This window comes from Candoia aspera, chromosome 14, assembly GCF_035149785.1.
Source record: "Candoia aspera isolate rCanAsp1 chromosome 14, rCanAsp1.hap2, whole genome shotgun sequence".
Taxonomy (NCBI): Eukaryota; Metazoa; Chordata; class Lepidosauria; order Squamata; family Boidae; genus Candoia; species Candoia aspera.
Genome location: NC_086166.1, coordinates 7,109,896 through 7,127,446, shown reverse-complemented (window position 1 = coordinate 7,127,446; position 17,551 = coordinate 7,109,896). Strand labels below are relative to the sequence as shown.

At 46.0% G+C, this 17,551-nt stretch overlaps 1 protein-coding gene and 1 long non-coding RNA gene across 4 annotated transcripts in view; both read right to left on the bottom strand.

The window, feature by feature from the left end:
• The window catches only part of LOC134505436 (uncharacterized), a 289,243-nt gene that overhangs the window by 255,392 nt on the left and 16,300 nt on the right, over positions 1-17,551 (bottom strand). The window lies entirely within an intron of this gene.
• DCUN1D3 (defective in cullin neddylation 1 domain containing 3) overlaps positions 8,538-17,551 on the bottom strand; it is a 31,435-nt gene continuing 22,421 nt past the window's right edge. The window contains exons 2-4 of one of the 3 annotated variants that reach the window (XM_063315119.1): positions 15,668-15,748; positions 11,041-11,573; positions 8,538-9,610 (exon numbers count right to left, since the gene is read on the bottom strand). In XM_063315119.1, the coding sequence (XP_063171189.1) occupies positions 9,112-9,610; positions 11,041-11,471 (930 nt within the window). In that variant the 5' untranslated portion in view covers positions 11,472-11,573; positions 15,668-15,748 and the 3' untranslated portion in view covers positions 8,538-9,111. Of the gene's footprint in view, positions 9,611-11,040; positions 11,574-12,348; positions 12,425-15,667; positions 15,749-17,551 lie in introns of those variants that run through there. The other 2 variants (XM_063315120.1, XM_063315121.1) reach the window with 2 other exon arrangements.

Below are 17,551 nucleotides of genomic sequence, written 5' to 3'. Positions count from 1 at the left end.
AACAGGCCTCCAGACCTGTTTGACTATAATGCCCCTGGGGAAGATGGCAGAGGCTCATCCTCAGCCTGAATGAAACTTCCCAATGCGGTCTGGGAAAACCTGAGTTTGAATCCTGTATCAGCTATAGACAGAGGACCAACTCTTAACCTAGCCTGCCCCTGTTGGGAGGTTCAAACAAGTGGAAAATTTATATATACATATATTCACATGGGGTGTGTGTACACGTGCGTGCGTGTGTGAGCTCAGGTTTAGGAGGAGAAAATAAAAATAAAATTCAACACTCAATTGCTGCAGGGCACAGAGGTAGCAGGAAGAAAACCAACAGCCCTATCTAGAATTCTGGAGGTGTAAAAAAAAAAAAACCACCCACACCCTTCACCCAAAAGTCTTAATGGGCTGTATCCCAACTCTTGGCCTGTGTGTGTTTGTGTGTGTGTGCACACACATGTGCGCAAACATGTCTCCTCCACACCCTTCTTTTCCTTTGAAGAAAGGCTGACGTTTTTAGTCACTATCACTTATTCCTCCCAGGGTGTCTTAACTGATCACAATTTAATGCAATTCCCATAATTGTTTCTCTCCCTTTGAGGCCTCAGAATGGCAGCGAAAAATTTATACTGAGGGATGCGTCACCTGAGGCCTCTTGAGGACTCTTATCATTGCAACTACATTGGAATTGTAAGGTTATAGAAGGGAGCACTGATTACGTACACACGTCTTTTGAATTAATGTAATTTTAATTAAATCAAATTTATGCTTTGCCTGGCCCTACAGACCTTTTATGAGAGCCAGTTTGGGATGGTGGTGAAGGCACAGGTGTCATGACCTCGTTGCAAGGCACAAAGAGCCTCACAAAGTGGATCATGATCATTAAGGAAAAGGGGGAAGAAGATAATCCAATCAGGGATTAAAACAAGCACCCAAAGACACCCACACCCATGATCCCATCAACACCTGAAAAGAGAGACGTCAGAGGAGTGAAGATAAGGAGCACATGGTGCCCCGGAGAACTCAACCGTTGCAGGAAGACAAAGAGGACACCGGGGAAAACGCCCACGCAGCCATTAAGGATCCCATCAAGAGGGACCGGGGCATTGAGGGGTGGGGAAGCCCGGGGCAATACAGGAGGGTATAAAAGGGGCACCCCCACACTACCTACCCCGTTCCCGTTTTTCGATCTGTCAGCTATCATTCCAATAAACCAGAAATCCTTAATACCCATTAAGTGAGTCTGTGTCTTATTGCGAAGAGAGGCTGGCCCTGACAACAGGCTAGAAACTGGGAGACCATGAGTTCCAGTCCTGCCTTAGGCACAAAGCCAGCTGGGCCAGTCACTGTCTCTGAGCCCTAGGAAGAGGCAATGGCAAACCCCTTCTGAAAAACCTGCCAAGAAAACTGCAGGGACCTGTCCAGGCAGTCTCCAAGACTTGAACATGATTGAATTGATTTTTTTTAAAAAACCAACTTTTGGAGGAAAAACTCAGCACCAACCCAAAGGCTGAGTGAAGTTCCAAACAGTTGTTAACCTGGGCTTCAAGGAAGGTAACATGCCACACACAAACACACTTCAGTTGATTCTCACAATGGGAAAACCAGACCCCACCAACATTGGCAGGGCAAGCGACTGGATATAAACAGGGAGCCAACCCCATCCTCCCTTGCACTGATGTTGCTGCCTAGTCAGGTCATGAAACATCTACAAGCCAACAGCCAAGCTCAGGGAGCACCAAGGACTCCACAGTTGAACCCTGAGCTGCAGAGACTCTCTTCTACTGTTTAATTGTTGATATGGCAGCCCTGCAAACAAAATAATGATGGCAGAATTACAGTAGAGAATGCAACACAACACTGAGTACTTCACCGATCCTCACGTAAGAAACCAGAATGAATAAGGCCTTCCAAGAAATTAAAATAGCATGTCCAAGACTGACAATCAGTTTGGGGTTAGTTTTTGATATGGGCCTGCCATTTTGGCTGGGGCCCTGCTGAAGGGAACTTTTCCAAAAACAGGAATTTTAAAATATAGATAGTTCTTGGGAAGGAAAGTTGGTGAATGGATGAAGGAGGGAAGGGAAGTTGGGGAGGGAAAGGGAAGGAAGGGAAGGAAGATCCTCTGAATTAGAAACTGGGCTGTTCAACCAATGTCACTCTTCAGCACCATCAACTCTCCACCTCTGTTCAGTAGCACATTTCAGCAGGAAAGCCTCCGTCGTGTACAAAGACAGTGGCAGAAACAGCTAGAGGGTAGAGAAAAGAAACAAGACGGGTGCCCAATTCTGCTTTGAATGTCAAAAACATTAATCTTGTCAAGAAAAACACGGATGGGTGGAGAAAAGCAAATCCCAAGAGCAGAATCAGCAAGCTGAGGCTACAGCTGAGCTTGGAACAAACGCAGCAGGGCAGGGGGAAAGAATGAATGTTTATTTTCCATCTCTTCCTTTCCTAAAAATATGACACACACACACACACACACACACACACACGATTACATCATAAGGGTGGATTGGTATTGTTTTGCAAGAGAAAACAGCAGGTTTCCTACATCATCCTAAGCTGTAATGTGCTGTGGTTTTTGCTAAGTGGTTTGGGTAAACCTAGCCAATGATAGTTAGTTCAGCAAATCAGAGTTAAGCAAAGCACGGATTATGCAAAAAGTGGGCTCATCCAGGGAGTGGGCACTCTTGGCAAGCAGACAGTCTAACAGCACCGCCTTCATTCAGCTAAAAAAGAACAGCTGGGATAGGCCTGGATGGACTGCAACTCCTCCTATTTATTTCTCTGAAAATGCTTGCTGGTTTTCTACGCTTTCAGAGAGTGGGATCCAAGGTGGCGCATGTCAGCGGATGTCAGTTAAAACCTGCAGCAGATACCATTACACAACCTTGCATGCCAGCACAGGTGCCAACAGATCAATACTTTTTCAGGCCAGAATCTCACACCATCAGCAAAACTTGATCACCAGTTTCACGCAAAAACTTGCCATTTCATAAGATTCTGGCTGAAGGAGGAGGTGGAATCTGTTTACGTTTTCACTCTACTGACTTTTCCTTTCCTCGTCTCATCCTTATAATTTCTTTGGTTAACTATTTCTTGCTGTTCTGCTCTGAATAAAGTTGCTTACACTGAAAGGGAATAGTGGATGAAGTACGTATGCCATTGACATTTTTAAAGAATTATTTAATTCGGGGATTCCAGAACTACCCAGCTAGGGGACTCACGAGCTCCCTCACACCTCTGCGCAGCGCATAGCAGACTCATGCCCTGGAGATTAAGCAGGAGCTAGAAGGCAATCTATCAGAGATGCTGAAGCAGTAAGTTCCTGCCAGTGGCAGAAGGCTGGATAACTTTACCTTTCAAAACCTTCAAACCGTGGAATCCTTGGAGCCAACCCCACCCTCCCTTGCACTGATGACGTTACCTAGTTAGGGAATGAAACGTCTGCAAGCCAACAACCAAGCTCAGAGAGCGCCACTCCACAGCTCAGCCCTGAGCTACAGATAGTCTCTTCTATTGATACCTTCAAACTCTATGATTCTATGGCTAGGTTCACACAACAGGTGAAACTCAGATTAACAGAGCAAAATTCTTGTATTCAGCTAAGACACCGTGCTCAAGCTCATCAACCATACTAAGCAAAAACCTGGTCCATGCAGTATATTAAGATGATGGCTGGTTTCCACCACCCTACCCCGCTTCAGCTTAACGTGTATCCAGCCTATAAACTCTGCATGATGGATAAGACTTTGCACAAATGAAGGGAACGCACATTGGCACAAGACCTTCACATTTTTCGAGCGATAGCATCTAAATTAGGGGTGGAAAAGGACTTGAGAAGCCATTTGAAAAAGCTCAAGTAGCATCAGTAGCTCTGCGGGCTACAGCAGCAAGAAGGATTAATGCATCGTGAGGAATCATTAGGGAAACAGAACTGAGAAACAAACACAGCAGGGATAATAATGCCATTGCGTATGTCTCATTTAGAACACACTGTGCTGTTCTGGACAGCCAAATTAAAATGCAGTTTTGCAGAGAAGGAAGAGGAATACGAGACAAGAGCGAAATAAGGAAGGGCATAAGGTGGGGTTGGGACTTCCAGCCCAAATGTCACCCTGCAAAGCCATCAAATTCCTAGGAATCTTTTTTAAAGACATCAGAACGTGGGACACAAAACTCTGCAGGGTAAGCTTAGCAGAGCATGAATACAAATCTCTCTCCATGTTGCCAAGACACGCTAGTGCATTTGTTAAAACCGTGCAGGAGGGGCGGGGAGTGGGGGGAAGCAATCTAGTTGTGATACTATTTTAGCAAGTCTGGAAGCCAAGGGGCAAGCCAGTTAAATTTGGCAAGCAGGGAAGAAAGGAGGAATGGAAAGTGCAACATCACTAGGAGCAACGAAACGATGGGTAGTGACGTCATAAATCAGTATTTCTCAACCTTGGCAACTTGAAGATGTGTGGACTTCAACTCCCAGAATTCCCCAGCCAGCCTTGGGAGTTGAAGTCCACACATCTTCAGGTTGCCAAGGTTGAGAAACAGTGTCATAGATTGACACAGGCATGGATGGGGGGCAGACGCATTTGCCCATTCTTAAAATGGGAACTTGCACTTTTGATCCAACATGGGCGCATAGCAGCTTCCAGTTATCTCCGTCAGGCCGGTTGAGAGGTTGGTTAAATATTCTGTAAGGTCAAACTGCACAGATCAGTTTCAGGGCCCGTTTCCCATGTCCATGGGAGCGTTCTCCCCCCACCCCCTTCATTATAGGCCCAACAACCTCTCGGTGCAATAAAACTGCATCCCCGCCTCCCCCAAGATTAGATACAAAGGAAAAAGGTTCCAAAGGTACCCTTGGCTTGATTCTCAGATATTTATGTCTGGATAAGCAAGCCAGCATCTGCTCTGTTTGCTAAAGGGTCAGCTTCCAGTACAGAAGGAAAAAAAAATAGACATCTCTCCAGGACCAATAAAAAAAAGCGTTTCCCTACCAATAATCCCCAAAAGAGTTATATTAGCCGGGTTGGGATTTGGAAGGGCGCAGGCCAATTCCGTACAACCCTAACCCTTGGTTTCCCTGGATTAGAACTGGAGGCATCAAAGAAAGAGGTGGGCATCTTTTCATCAACCTCCGCCCCCAGATATGCTAACAATTCCAGAAGGAGTCCAGATGATGTGCCTCACACACCTAAACTATTTACCCAACCAAACCAAGTTTCAGGAATCTTCTTTTATACTGGAAAGCAACTTCCAACGGCCCTGAGATGTATGTGGAGCCCACAAGCCTTCTTGGTAATAAAGATTCTACTTTTCAGAAAGCCATCTTCTCCTGCAACATCCTACTGGGGCCATGTCTGAACCTGGACTTTGTGCATACAAAGCCCAGGCTTTACCGCTGAACAAAATCCTTTCTTCACAAGCTCTTGTTTTCTCCACCAGTGTTTTATTCTCTGGAGAAGTTGGGTGGGGGCAGAGAGTTAGATTGAAGTTAGGAAGGCAATTCGATCACACAAGGAAGTCTCTGAGAAGGAATCACCTTCTATACCAGTGTTTCTCAACCCTGGCAAATGGAAGATGTGTGGACTTCAACTCCCAGAATTCCCCAGCCAGCATGGCTGGCTGGGGAATTCTGGGAGTTGAAGTCCACACATCTTCCAGTTGCCAAGGTTGAGAAACACTGTTCTATACATTTGCTAGATGGTATGGGACAGCAGTGTCCCCTTGTACGATTTCAGACACATCCACGCACAAGCATTCCATATGTTCTCCAAGGATTTCCTAGCTGCCAAGCGTGTTCTCTGATCAAAGCTCAGATTCTTATGTCCCCTACCAACAAGACTTCACCGTGGTTTTCAGATCAGGCTGCTGACTCAAATGGGTCATTTCTCTCTCACCAATCTGAACTGAAAACATCACACGCATCAAACTGTTGGCAATCCTGTTTCCAAGCCAAAACCTCCAGCTGGCTGGTTAAATCATCTGCAAACTGCAGGGATCCGGGCATCTCCCTTCGTATTCCTTTTTTATCATTATTATATTTTCTATTCTGCTTGGCTTTATTGTACACCATCCAGAGTTAATTTGGAGTCGGGAGGTGCCTAAATCGAATAAATTAAATTTGGGGCCAATTTCACATCTGCGTGGCAGTGTCCCCCCCGCCCCCAATTTTAGACCCGACACCCCCTTTGCAACAAAACAAATATGACATGAAACATCTGCAGCATTGGCTTCAAAGCAAGAGCTGCATATCGGACCTCAAAACAGGAGCTCAGGACCAGGGCTGCTGAAAAACAGGACCTCCAGTAGCACTCATACAATTTTTGAAAAGGTACTTTAATGCAGTCATTAAAAGAAACACAAATGGGTGCCAACCTCTGCTCTCAGCAGCTGAGAGAGGACGTGAATTTCAAGTATTTTATTTATTAAAAACCACTCCCCCCCACACCGTTAGTGAATTAAAATCTCAATAGGTTTGCCTGTACTATGATGGAATTACTTATCAGGTGCATCCCTACAGTCGTTACAAACTATCTTTGAATGAGGGGGAGGGGTGGGAATCACTAAGGATATCCCCAAGGCCTATTTCTCGTGCATAAAGAGCTTTAGCAAACAGGAAGCTGATTTTTTTGCTCCCCTCCACTGCCTACCATCCTGGTGGGGCAGAAACGGCTGTGTGTAAACAACTATTCCCCCCCCCCCATTTCAAAGCATTCAGGCTGCCAAGGAAGCATACACCTTCTTCTCTTGGCCTAGACCAGTGTTCCTCAATCTTGGCAGCTTGAAGATGTGGACTTCAAGTCCCAGAATTCCCCGTGCTGGCTGGGAAATACTGGGACTTGAAGTCCACACACCTTCAAGTTGCCAAGGTTGAGAAACACTGGTCTAGAGGGCAGACCAGTGTGCTGCTGAATCAATGGATTCCTTTAAAAAAAAACAGTAATGAACCTGTGCTGAGATCATTAAAAGAGCGGAAATACCAAGCGTTTTTTTCTTGAACCGCCAACAGGTTGAAAACCTCGGCAGCTGTCCCTCCGACCAGGTTTAAATGGGTTGCCAAGTGATAATTCCTTTTCTTTTGCTTGAAAACAGCAACCAAACAAGCCAACCAGTGTGAATATTTGGGGGTCATAACAGTTGCAAGTGGAATACAGACATTTAAAAGAAACACATTCAGCTTTAGTTCAAAGATCCTCAAATCAGCCCAAATATGCAGTGCATCCAAGCGTTGGCCCTAAAATAATTCCAAACAGGTTGCTGCTTTCCTTCCCCTGCTCCCCCCCCCCAAAAAAAACAGATGCCTGGGCCTTTGGCGGCAACGCAACACACAGAAATCCAACAGATGCAGCTTCTCTCTGGCTTTTCGGGACAATCATCACCACCCACCTCTTGAAATCTCGGTTGGGAAGGCAGCTGCTACACCCAGCCTCAGCTTTAGAAAACAGCCAGGTGCAAATCCTTTCCCCTGGGGCAGAAAAGGGTTGAATCTTTGTTCTGGAGGACTTGGACAGAAACGAAGTTCATTCTTCCCCAAATATACTGCACGTACCCAACCGGAACATTGTGGTCCAAAGAGCCCCATCTGTAGAGTGAATGCAGGCCGTTTCTCCCCAGGTTAATAAAACGTGATGAACCACCGCCTTTGGTTTTGTCACGTCAAAGCGTTATTTTTACACTGCCCCAAAGGCCAAAAGCAAGGAAAGGGGTCCGGGGACAGTAAGGAAAAAGGGAACTTTATAACTGAGGTAGTATTCCTCCTTTGTGTCTTGTCAAAGGGAGGGGAGGTCCCTTGGACCATCCTCCTGCCCCACCTTGGAAGCTGGCGGCTGGCAAGGGGTGGGGTGGAGGGGCCATTGGAACCATCCACAAATCTTTTTTTCAGGTATTTCATTGCAGCTCCCTCTAGAGCAGTGTTCCTCAACCTTAGCAACTTTAAGATGTGTGGACTTCGACTTCCAGAATTCCCCAGCCAGCATGGCTGGCTGGGGAATTCTGGGAACTGAAGTCCACACAATTAAAGTTGTCACGGTTGAGGATCACTGCTCTAGAGAGCAACTGTTCTTCAGGGCAGGGGTGGCATCTCTGCCAGCCTGCAAAGCCCAACTTGCAGCCCCCAGAAGACTCAAGTTGGTGATACCAAAACTTGGCAGTTGAATGTCCCCTTTGGGGCAGCTTGGTTTCCTTTCACGGGGAGGGGGTAAAATCCAGAGGAAAAACATGACAGCTGACAAAAGGTTGTCATTCCTGTTTTAGGGGGGGGAAAGCCCTCTTTTTCTCATTATTCGGGCTGGACTTATCTACGTGGAAAGCTTCACAAGCTCCTACTGAAAAGTGAGCAAAGCAGAGGACAACTTGAAGGAAGAAAGGACACACTGCAAACATCACCCTCTTCAGGAATCTCGGGCGCTGGTGCTCCACCTTCATGGCTGATGGCTCAAAAGAGTGATCAAATGGGCAGGTACAGTATATTCGTTCTGCCAAGGGGCTAACTTCGAAACCAAAGTTAGCGATGCTACAAATCAACAACAACAACAGGACAAGGCTGCTTTCATTGGCTTTCAACATCTTTTTGTTTGCCTGGGAATTAAATGCATTTGTAGTTAACAGTTAACACTGTCACCAATTGTGGTATAAATCTTAAAATTATCACAACCTTAAAAAATCCAACAATGTAAACAGCACTACAGACAGTATAGGCCTGCTCTGTTAAAAAAAGAAAAAAAAGAAAGAAAGAAATGCAGAACTTCAATCTGGCACTGTAATAATTTAGTGATGTTAATTTAACCTCACCAGGAAAAAGAAAAACAAAGAAAGGTATTTTTCTTTTAAAGTTGTGTAACCTGTGGCAAGAAGTATACCAGTCTGAAACCATTTAAAAATCATTTAACTTGCAACCAGGGGGAGGGTTAAACATTTCAAGGAAAGAAGAAACAGGGATAACCCAATTTTTTTTTAAAGAAAGTGCCTAAAATATGGATACAGCATTTTAAAGCCCTTTCAAAATACAAGGCAGAGAAAGGTGTAAAGTAGAAAAATCTGGAGAAGTCTGTAAATTCCAGATGAGTTCTGAGCTTACGGGCCATGAAGGGTTGCTGCTGCTGCTGCTGCTGCGTTAAAACGTCATGCGGTGTGGTGGTCTGTACACAGGGACGCTGTCTGTAAATCCTCAAAGCGCCTGGGGTCCTCCTCCTCCGCCTCCCCCTTCTTCCGCCGCTCCATTTCCCATTCCACAAAAGTGTCAAAGAGACTGGGCCAAGCCTCATCCTCGCTGTAATTGCTGAGGTCCGGCCCAATGACCTGAGTAAAATTAAGGAACATATTCCACGTGTCCCGTGAGATTCCCTTGATTCCTGAGGGGTTCTCATTCAAGAAGTGTAACCACTGGTCCAAAATTGGAGGCTTGTTCTGGGTGAACACCAGCTTCCAGAGAGCAATGGCTATTTCCCGGTGTAGCGACCTCTGGCCCTCGTCAGAGTCCAGGCCGAACTGGAAAGTGAAACGGTAGAGATCTTTGAACTTATCCTCTTGTTTAGCTTCATTTAAGAGGCTGGGGAACCGGGCGCAAATCCCATCGATGCTGTCTGCATTTATTGCTTTACAACCTTCAAAGAACTCCATCCTGTGGGCAGGGAGGAAAGATGTCAGTTAGGCCTTCTTTTCAATGGTACAGACTAACCTTCTTCAACCTGATGCCCTCCTGGCATTCTTAAGTCACAGGGTCAAGATATCTGGAGGGCACCAGGTTGGGGAAGTGTAAGCAAAAGTCACAACACAGCTCAATAGAAGAGAATATCAGCAGCTCAGGGCTGAACTGAGGAGTTCTTGAGGACTCCAGAGGACACAGCCATCCCCCTTCCCAAGTTGGAGATGTGGCATCAACGTTGCATGCCCTCTGTTAGAAAAGAGGAAGGGTTGGGATTCAGAAAACGATGGAAGAACTTTTTCGGGGGAGTAAACATGGGCACATGACTGATGATTGTCAAGTTATAATTAACAGTTTGGAAACTGGGATGTGTTCAAACAATAACACATGAACTTGTTAGTTAACATATATGCAGGGCTGTCTGCAGAGTACGGCCAAAAAGTGAAGATGGTGGAATGGGTGGTGCAATCAAAGCTCCATCTGTTTTTTATGTGGTGCCTTCCTCCTGCTCCACCACCACCATCACAGGTTAAGTCAATCTAAACGCCTCCAGATGTGCTGGGATGGTAATTCCCGGCTGACTTAGCATTCTGGGAGCTGCAATGTCAGCACATCTGGAGGGGTTTAGGTTAGGCAAGGCTGACTCTGATTGCTTGATTCAAGGCTCTGAGGCTTTGCACTCTCGGTCTCAGGAGAGAGACACTGAGGTGGTTCTCACCACACAAGGATATTTCTGCTCCAAGAATGAGAGACAGAGTTCCTTCACCGTTAGATTTGCCTAGACTTGAGTTCTCCTTGTTCCCAAGAACCACTTCCTCCTGCTAAGAGCCACCCTGGTACTCTGGTCACAGAATAGCATCAGCCAAGAGTCCAGCTCTCCAAATTCTTTGCCTGTATGATTCTCTTTCCTCTTCCCACCATAGCCTCTCTGCTTCTTTCATCCTCTTGTCCTACGTGTTCCCTCACTCTCTTGTTTTCCTCTTCTCTTGCCCAATGGCCCAACTTATACTTTGGCCCCAAGTTTTGCTGGATGGGTGGCCTCTGCTAGCATCAGAAGATAAAAGGACAATGTGGCCTTTGACGATGGGTGGGGAAATCTTTGGTTGCCAGGGGACACACCTAACTTTTCTGGGGAAGGCAAGGGACATCCTGAGATGGGGCAATGCTGCAAATGATGTGGGGCGCGTCAGGCGAATGGGCGAAGCCAGGCCTTTCTGTATTTTCCTAGAGTTTGGGAGGGAACATGCTTGCCTATTTTAACACTTACATTTTCCAAGTTTTTCTCATCTTCTAACCATTTCCCTGTCTCATCAATTTGCTCAACAGCCGTTGAAGGGGCTCAAGAGACCAGGCAGCCCCAGGGTTTCTGACTGCCTACCCCTCCCTAGAATGCCCCCAGAACTTACCGTGTGAATTTGCACATGGTAGCTGCTTGGAATTTCCAAGCCAGGACAAGCACTTTGAATTCAGTGGGGTCAACACAGAGGTCATTGCAAAAGCGCTCCATGCCTTCCTCCAATATGGCATCTTCTCGCTCATCCTTGTACCTCCTAAACAATTCCTCAGTTCTGTGGAGGAACGATTCCTCTGTGCCCGAGATTGGCTCTTTCCTGGCATCTCCAGAGGAAGTTGGAGGCTGGCTGGATTCTATAGCAGCTTCCACTTTCTTTGTCCCATTGACCAGAATATCCCCAGAGGGCTTCCTGCCAACCAGGCTGAACTCATCCTTGTAATTTGTGCCCCGCTTCCCGTGAGCTTTGCCATGAGCCTCCCGGTCGCCATTTTTGCTGCCCAGAGTGGAAGAAGGATTCTTGCACTTGGTGACACACTGGCCCATATTGTAGCACGCCCAGCTGTTAGAGCAGCCCCCACGCCGTCACACACCCGCTCCACTGGTGCTCCCTGGGCCTCTGCATGCTCTCAGTAGTAGTCTGCCAGCCTGGAGGAAAGACAGGCAAGGAGGAGGAGGAATCAGATCAACTAAGTGTTCTTTTTTGCTTTTACCAAAGATGAGCCTCCTAGAACTATCCCACAGGATTTGCAAGGAGTCCACTAATTTTACCAACTAAGATCCTTTTAGCTTTCAGCGGCTGAACAATTCAGCCACATCCATACAACAATCAATAGTTTAAAAGAAAAAAATATTGTTTTAATTGGTCTTGCAGACATCAGAGCGGGACCCCCTGCAAGGAACCATCCCCTCATTGACAAAAGTGGGTGAGAAGCACCTCCAAGTTGCCACCTCCAACTTGTACAAGCACTTAATTGTCTGAACAGGATTGTGCTGATTTTAAAGTCATTTCCTCTAACTTGGACTGCAGGTGTGCTGGATTGCAGCCCCCAGAATTCCCTTCCTCTGAGACGGGGGGGGGGGGGGGGGAATGGAGCCATCCAGCCATAAAACATGGCCTCTCTTTGTTTCAACTAGTGCAGTCAGAATTTGAAGCAGAAACCTTCTGCCTGAAAAATGGATGTTCTATCACCAAGCTACAGTCTCCTTCTCAACATCCTCTGGCCAAGCCTTGTCCACAACACCAGGCTCTGCAGCAGCTGGTCCTCTATTTCCATCCTCTCACCCTTTCCCCAAAATGGAGGAGGGGAGGGATGGAGAATTGCATCCCCATAAACATAGCTTGACTGACTGCACACCCATCCATCACATACCACAGCGACTTCAATGTCAGAAAAAGGCATGTAGAATCAGCCTCACCCACATATGAATTGTGATTGCTCAAATCCTGCTGAAGAAACCGCCCCCCCCAGAATGATTTCCATCGCAAAGCACCCATAAGCAGCTTTACCAAAATAAAAAGAGGCAGTTTCCCCCAGTGACCAATACTAATAAAAGGACATTCCTAAAATTCTCCCTGTAACACCCCAGTTATAAAGAGGTGGCTTCACATGTGGGATCTGTCAAGGCAGAGCCCTCCAACTTAGAAGGTTTCAATGTCTTGATCACACTTTCTGGAAGTGAGAAAAGGCCACACATGTGCTTTAACATCAAAGCATGTAAGAAGCTTTATGCTCCCAGTTTGCCTCAAGCAGTCACCAAGTCTGGACTGTCTAGTTCGAGCTACCAGCTTTGGATTTCAGAGCAGAAGAGAAGCTTTCAAACATGTATTTTGCGTTTGGTTACGCACTCATCCTGGAGAGATATTTACCCTGCCAAGAGTCATTATGATCGTGGAGGGGTAGAAATGTGTTAAATATTTATGGGGGGAAACAGAGAGAGAGAGAGAGAACAAGCTGAGATATTGCAGCCTTTAAAAATGTAATAATCAGCCCCTAAAAACCGAGGAGTTCCAATAAAAAAAAAAAAATCAGGACTGTTGAGGTGGCCCAAATGTCTAGGCCCAGGCTACAATATGGCCTGTATCAGGAAGGAGGGAGAGCTGTGGGCCTCCAGATGTCGCTGAACTCTCACTTCCAGCATATCTTCTCACTGGCTGTGTGGGCTATGGCTGATGGACACTATGGCTTCCGTGAAACTATGTTGGCTGACATTCTGGAAATTACGGTCTGCTGGGCTAGCGAGGCTGCACAACACGCTAAGCCGCTGACTTTTGTAGCTTTAAAGGGGACATGAGACTGATGTAGACAATACAGCTATCAATAGCTAGTAGTCACAAGGCCTATAGGCTTTCCCAGTATCAGAAGCAGCATCTCTCTCAATACTAGTTGCTAGGGAACCGAAAAAAGGAGGCCTCTGGTGTGCTCATGTCCTGCCCGTGCACTTCCCAGAAGCATCTCGCTGACTGTGGTGGGAAGAGAATGAATCAAACAGACCTTGGGGCCTAAGCCAGCTAGGTTTCACTTACATTCTTTGTGGTTGGGGAAGAGAGTAGGTACAATGAAGAAGGTACCATAAGGCAAGTATTAACGGGGCCCTACAGCTTCACAAAGCATGAATTAAAACAAGAGCCTTTGTGGCATGGCGCCAAGTGGCTTGCAGGGCCGTCTCTCTCTAGTTCTGTCTACCTGTCATGTGAGGTCCAACAGGAGAGACATGTTCCAAGTCCCATCCATTAGGGAGTATCTGGCAGGTTCCCAGAGGTAAGCCTTTTCTTTCATGGAGCCCACCCTCTGGAACATCATTCCCCCAGAGATTAGACTTACCCCAACCCTACTGGCTTTGCAAAAGGCCCTAAAGACCTGGTTCTATTGCCAAGCCTTGGCCCCAGGTGGGTGGTTGGGCCCGTATCTTGGTTATGTTGATTGCGTTGCTTGGTTTTATCTCGGCTCCTGTTATCACTGTTATTTATTGTCTCGTTACGATGTTTTGATCTTGTTTTCATTCCCAATTACTAAATAAAACAATTAGCAAGGTGAAATGATCCAATGTTATCACATTGACCCACTGCCAGCCACTGATGATTTATTGTCAAAGCAAGAGGCCACCCATCAGTGTCCAAAGTGGAATGATTTCTCCTGGACAGGGCGACCTCCTAATTTCTGTCCAGCGAAATATGACCAACCATCAGTATGTCAACCTTCAACCCTGTTATAGGATGTCTTTTATTCCTAGCTTCAGAGTAGCTAACCACAGCAGCGTCAGACCTGATCACAACATAGCAGGGTGTTCACAAACACAGAATTTTGGACAACTTCATTCTCCAGCATATGGGGCAGGGAGGAGGAAGCTGATAACCAACACAGTGAAAAACCACAATTGCATTTGCACAGTCCAGGCAAAAATGAGGTTGGGTGGTAGGTGATTCAACCTCTTGTGAGAATCAAGCCATTGTCTTAGTATGATGAGTGAACCAGGTCATTGTGTGAAGCCATAATATGGTTTATTTGAGCCCAGCAAGCTGGTGAACACAGCAATTGTGTTTCGTTAATTGGGTTTAGCAGGTTGTATGAACTTAGTTGAACTTCAGAGACTTTGCTTCTAACACCTACTTGAAACTGTCGATGAAGGGTGCAAATTCACACACTGTGATACGCGGGTTGCTCAGGAGCATCAAGTCAGTTGAGGGCAAACAGGAAAATTCAACTTGGAGGCTACCCATTCACTGCTCAGTCTTTTTTGGGACCCTGTGACAATCAGTGCTCACACAGTCCCTGTTTATATTCTTATTATAAAGACAGCATAACATTTGAACCCTGTTTTCTCCAGGAGGATGTGCTGATTGCACATACATAATCCCTCTCCACCCACACACACACACAAACATCTCTGGCAGCACAGAGACCAGGGCCATTTTTCAAACCTTGTTTGAAAACTCAAGTTTCTCAAACTCTGCCATTGGCCACCTTCTCCTGACCTCACAGACTCTGAAAAAAATACATCGATCAAAATCTTGCTGTTTTAATCCTTCAGCGCTGTCTTCAGTTGTTTCTAAACTCAGAGAAGAAACATATTTTACTTGTCCTAAGCCCAAGTGAATTATGTTTTAATCACACTCAAAGAGCCTGGGGAGTATCTGTTTTCTCTCTAACAGAGATCCTTTTTTCCCCATTGAAGAACAACTCCCAAGCTTCTTAGGATCTAGGATAAGCAGATTAGGACCAGTTTTAAGTTTGCTAAGGAGCCTTTAAAACTCCTAGAGGAAATTCGTGATCTAAAAACTTAAATTAAATGCTAGCTCTCCAGATGGTTTCTCAAAGCAGGGAATAAAGGAGAAGAGGAACTTTGCTAGCTGAGACCAAAAGTCAGTGGTCGATCATTTTTAGATGTTCTTGGTTCTGAAAGCAAAAAAAAGTGTTTCCAGCACCTTCGGAAAACTGGGAACGTAAGGAATCTCATAAAAAGAATCTTAAGGATTTGCTGGGGGTTGGCTGTCTTATTTTATTGGGATGAACCATTAGAAACCATTATAAATGTCAGTGCTACCTTTCTTCTCTGGGGAGGGTGTCCCGACTACTTGTTCGAACAACAACAGGGGATGGAAGCCCTAGGCAACTCCCCATCCAGTTTTCATCAGCCTCAGCTAACACGGCCAAAGATCTGAGAGGACAGCAGTGCGGCCATTACCATGTGAAGGACCATGCCAACTCACTACAATGCATCAACAAGCAAACACAACTTACATGATGTCCTCCAAAGACCAGGAAACCATTGCACCATTTAGGCTGCCTCTCCTCCTAAGGGAATAGGTGTCTTTGGGAAGGCTGTGGAAACAAGAAGAAAGGGCTTAGAAAGCCAAGGAGGAGGACATTCTAGCAATGGCATGCATTTACAAAAATTAACCAGCAGCAATGTCTAAAGTGGCTGGCTGCAAAAAGTACCAGCTACATTTTACATGACCATTAACACTTACAGTATTAGGATCCTAAGTCCTCTAGTTGTAAGCAGCTAAACAGTTGCATTCGAGCTTTTCTGAAGCCAGTCTAGTCCAACTTAGAGGTTTCATAATACTGTTGGAATATGATTGGTGAAAAGTCCCCTGTGCAAGCACCAAGTCATGTCTGACCCGCTGGGGGGAAGCCGCTTTTGCGCCGTTTTCTTGGCAGGCTGTAGCGGGGTGCTTTGCATTGCCTTCCCCGGTTGTCACCTTCCCCAGCAAGCCGGGTGCTCATTTCACCGACCTCGGAAGGAAGGATGGAAGGCTGAGTCAACCTGAGCCAGCCACCCGAGAGAGAATCCAGCTTCCGCTGGGATCGAACTCGGGTCCTGGGGAGAGTTTCGGTCGCAATACTGCTGCCCACCACTCTGTGCCACACGAGGCTCATAAGGAGTTTAGCTTAGACCAAAAGAGAGTATTAAGATCCTAACATCTCTAGCTGTAAGCAGCTAAACAGTTGCATTAGAGCTTTTCCGAAGCCAATCTAGTCCAATTGAGAGGTTTCATAATATTGTTGGAATATGATTAGATACGTTTAGAACATGGATGCTCAACCTTTGGTGGGGGGAAATCAGGGAGAGATGGCTCTGTCAATTTCATTTTCTCTCCGTCTGTCATTCACCCCTCCCCACCAATGTGCTCCCTCTTGCTTCTGCTTCTGACTGCAGCTTAAAGAAACCTCAACAATTCATAACATAATAGACCTTATGCTGACCTGGGCTATTTTAAAAATCACATGGACTGTTGCAGCCAGCTTTGTACAAAAAACTGTCTTGCAAAGTTCTGGAAACAGAAAACAACGGGGTGGGTGGGGGGAAATAATGACGCTGTTGTGCATATTGATTTGGGGAACACAAATCTGGTAGGTCCCTTCTGGAATGCAAATGGAACAAAATTCCCTGCACATGCCAAGATGACTTTGGCTATTCTCTCTTCCACCCAGCCTGCCTTGGGAACACCTTGCAGTGTCCCAGGTGCCAGCAAGAGGAACATCTGTTGTTATCAGACCACAGACAACTCTCTCGTACTATTTTGGACTCTGTTGTGCTGCAAATTGTTCTGTAATCAGGTTGCGTGGTAGCCCTGACGACATTCAGCCATAAATAGCGAAAGGCTGGAGCGGGGAGGAGGAGGAGGAGGAGGAGGCAAGGAAAAAAAAAGATGGCTTATGTTTCCCAAAATATTTTCAGAGGCTGGAAAGAAAGAGAGGTAGTTCTCTCTTAGGAAAAAGAGATGGCTTTAAAAAAAAAAATAAGAAGACCACAATCAAACTCAGAAGTATTTTGCTATTACTTTTAGACTTAACTAGTCCTTCTGACACCTAGCAGGTGCAACAATCTGTAGGAAGATGAGTCATACTCTGGTTTATATCTAGCTCAGTATTAGCTAACTAGGAGCAGCTCTCCAGGTGACAGTTCTTCTACCCGAGCACTTCCTGGATATGTGAAGATTCAATTTTGGATTTTTGCGTACAGTGGAACCGCTTTGCCATTGAGCAATGGCTTCTCCTGAGGGGTACAACATTCTCTGTTGTATTTAGCCTTTCTCCAATAGGAAGCAACAAGCTAAACTAGACCAAAGTCCCATCCAATCCAACAGTCTGTTCCCACAGATGACCAGATGACTGATA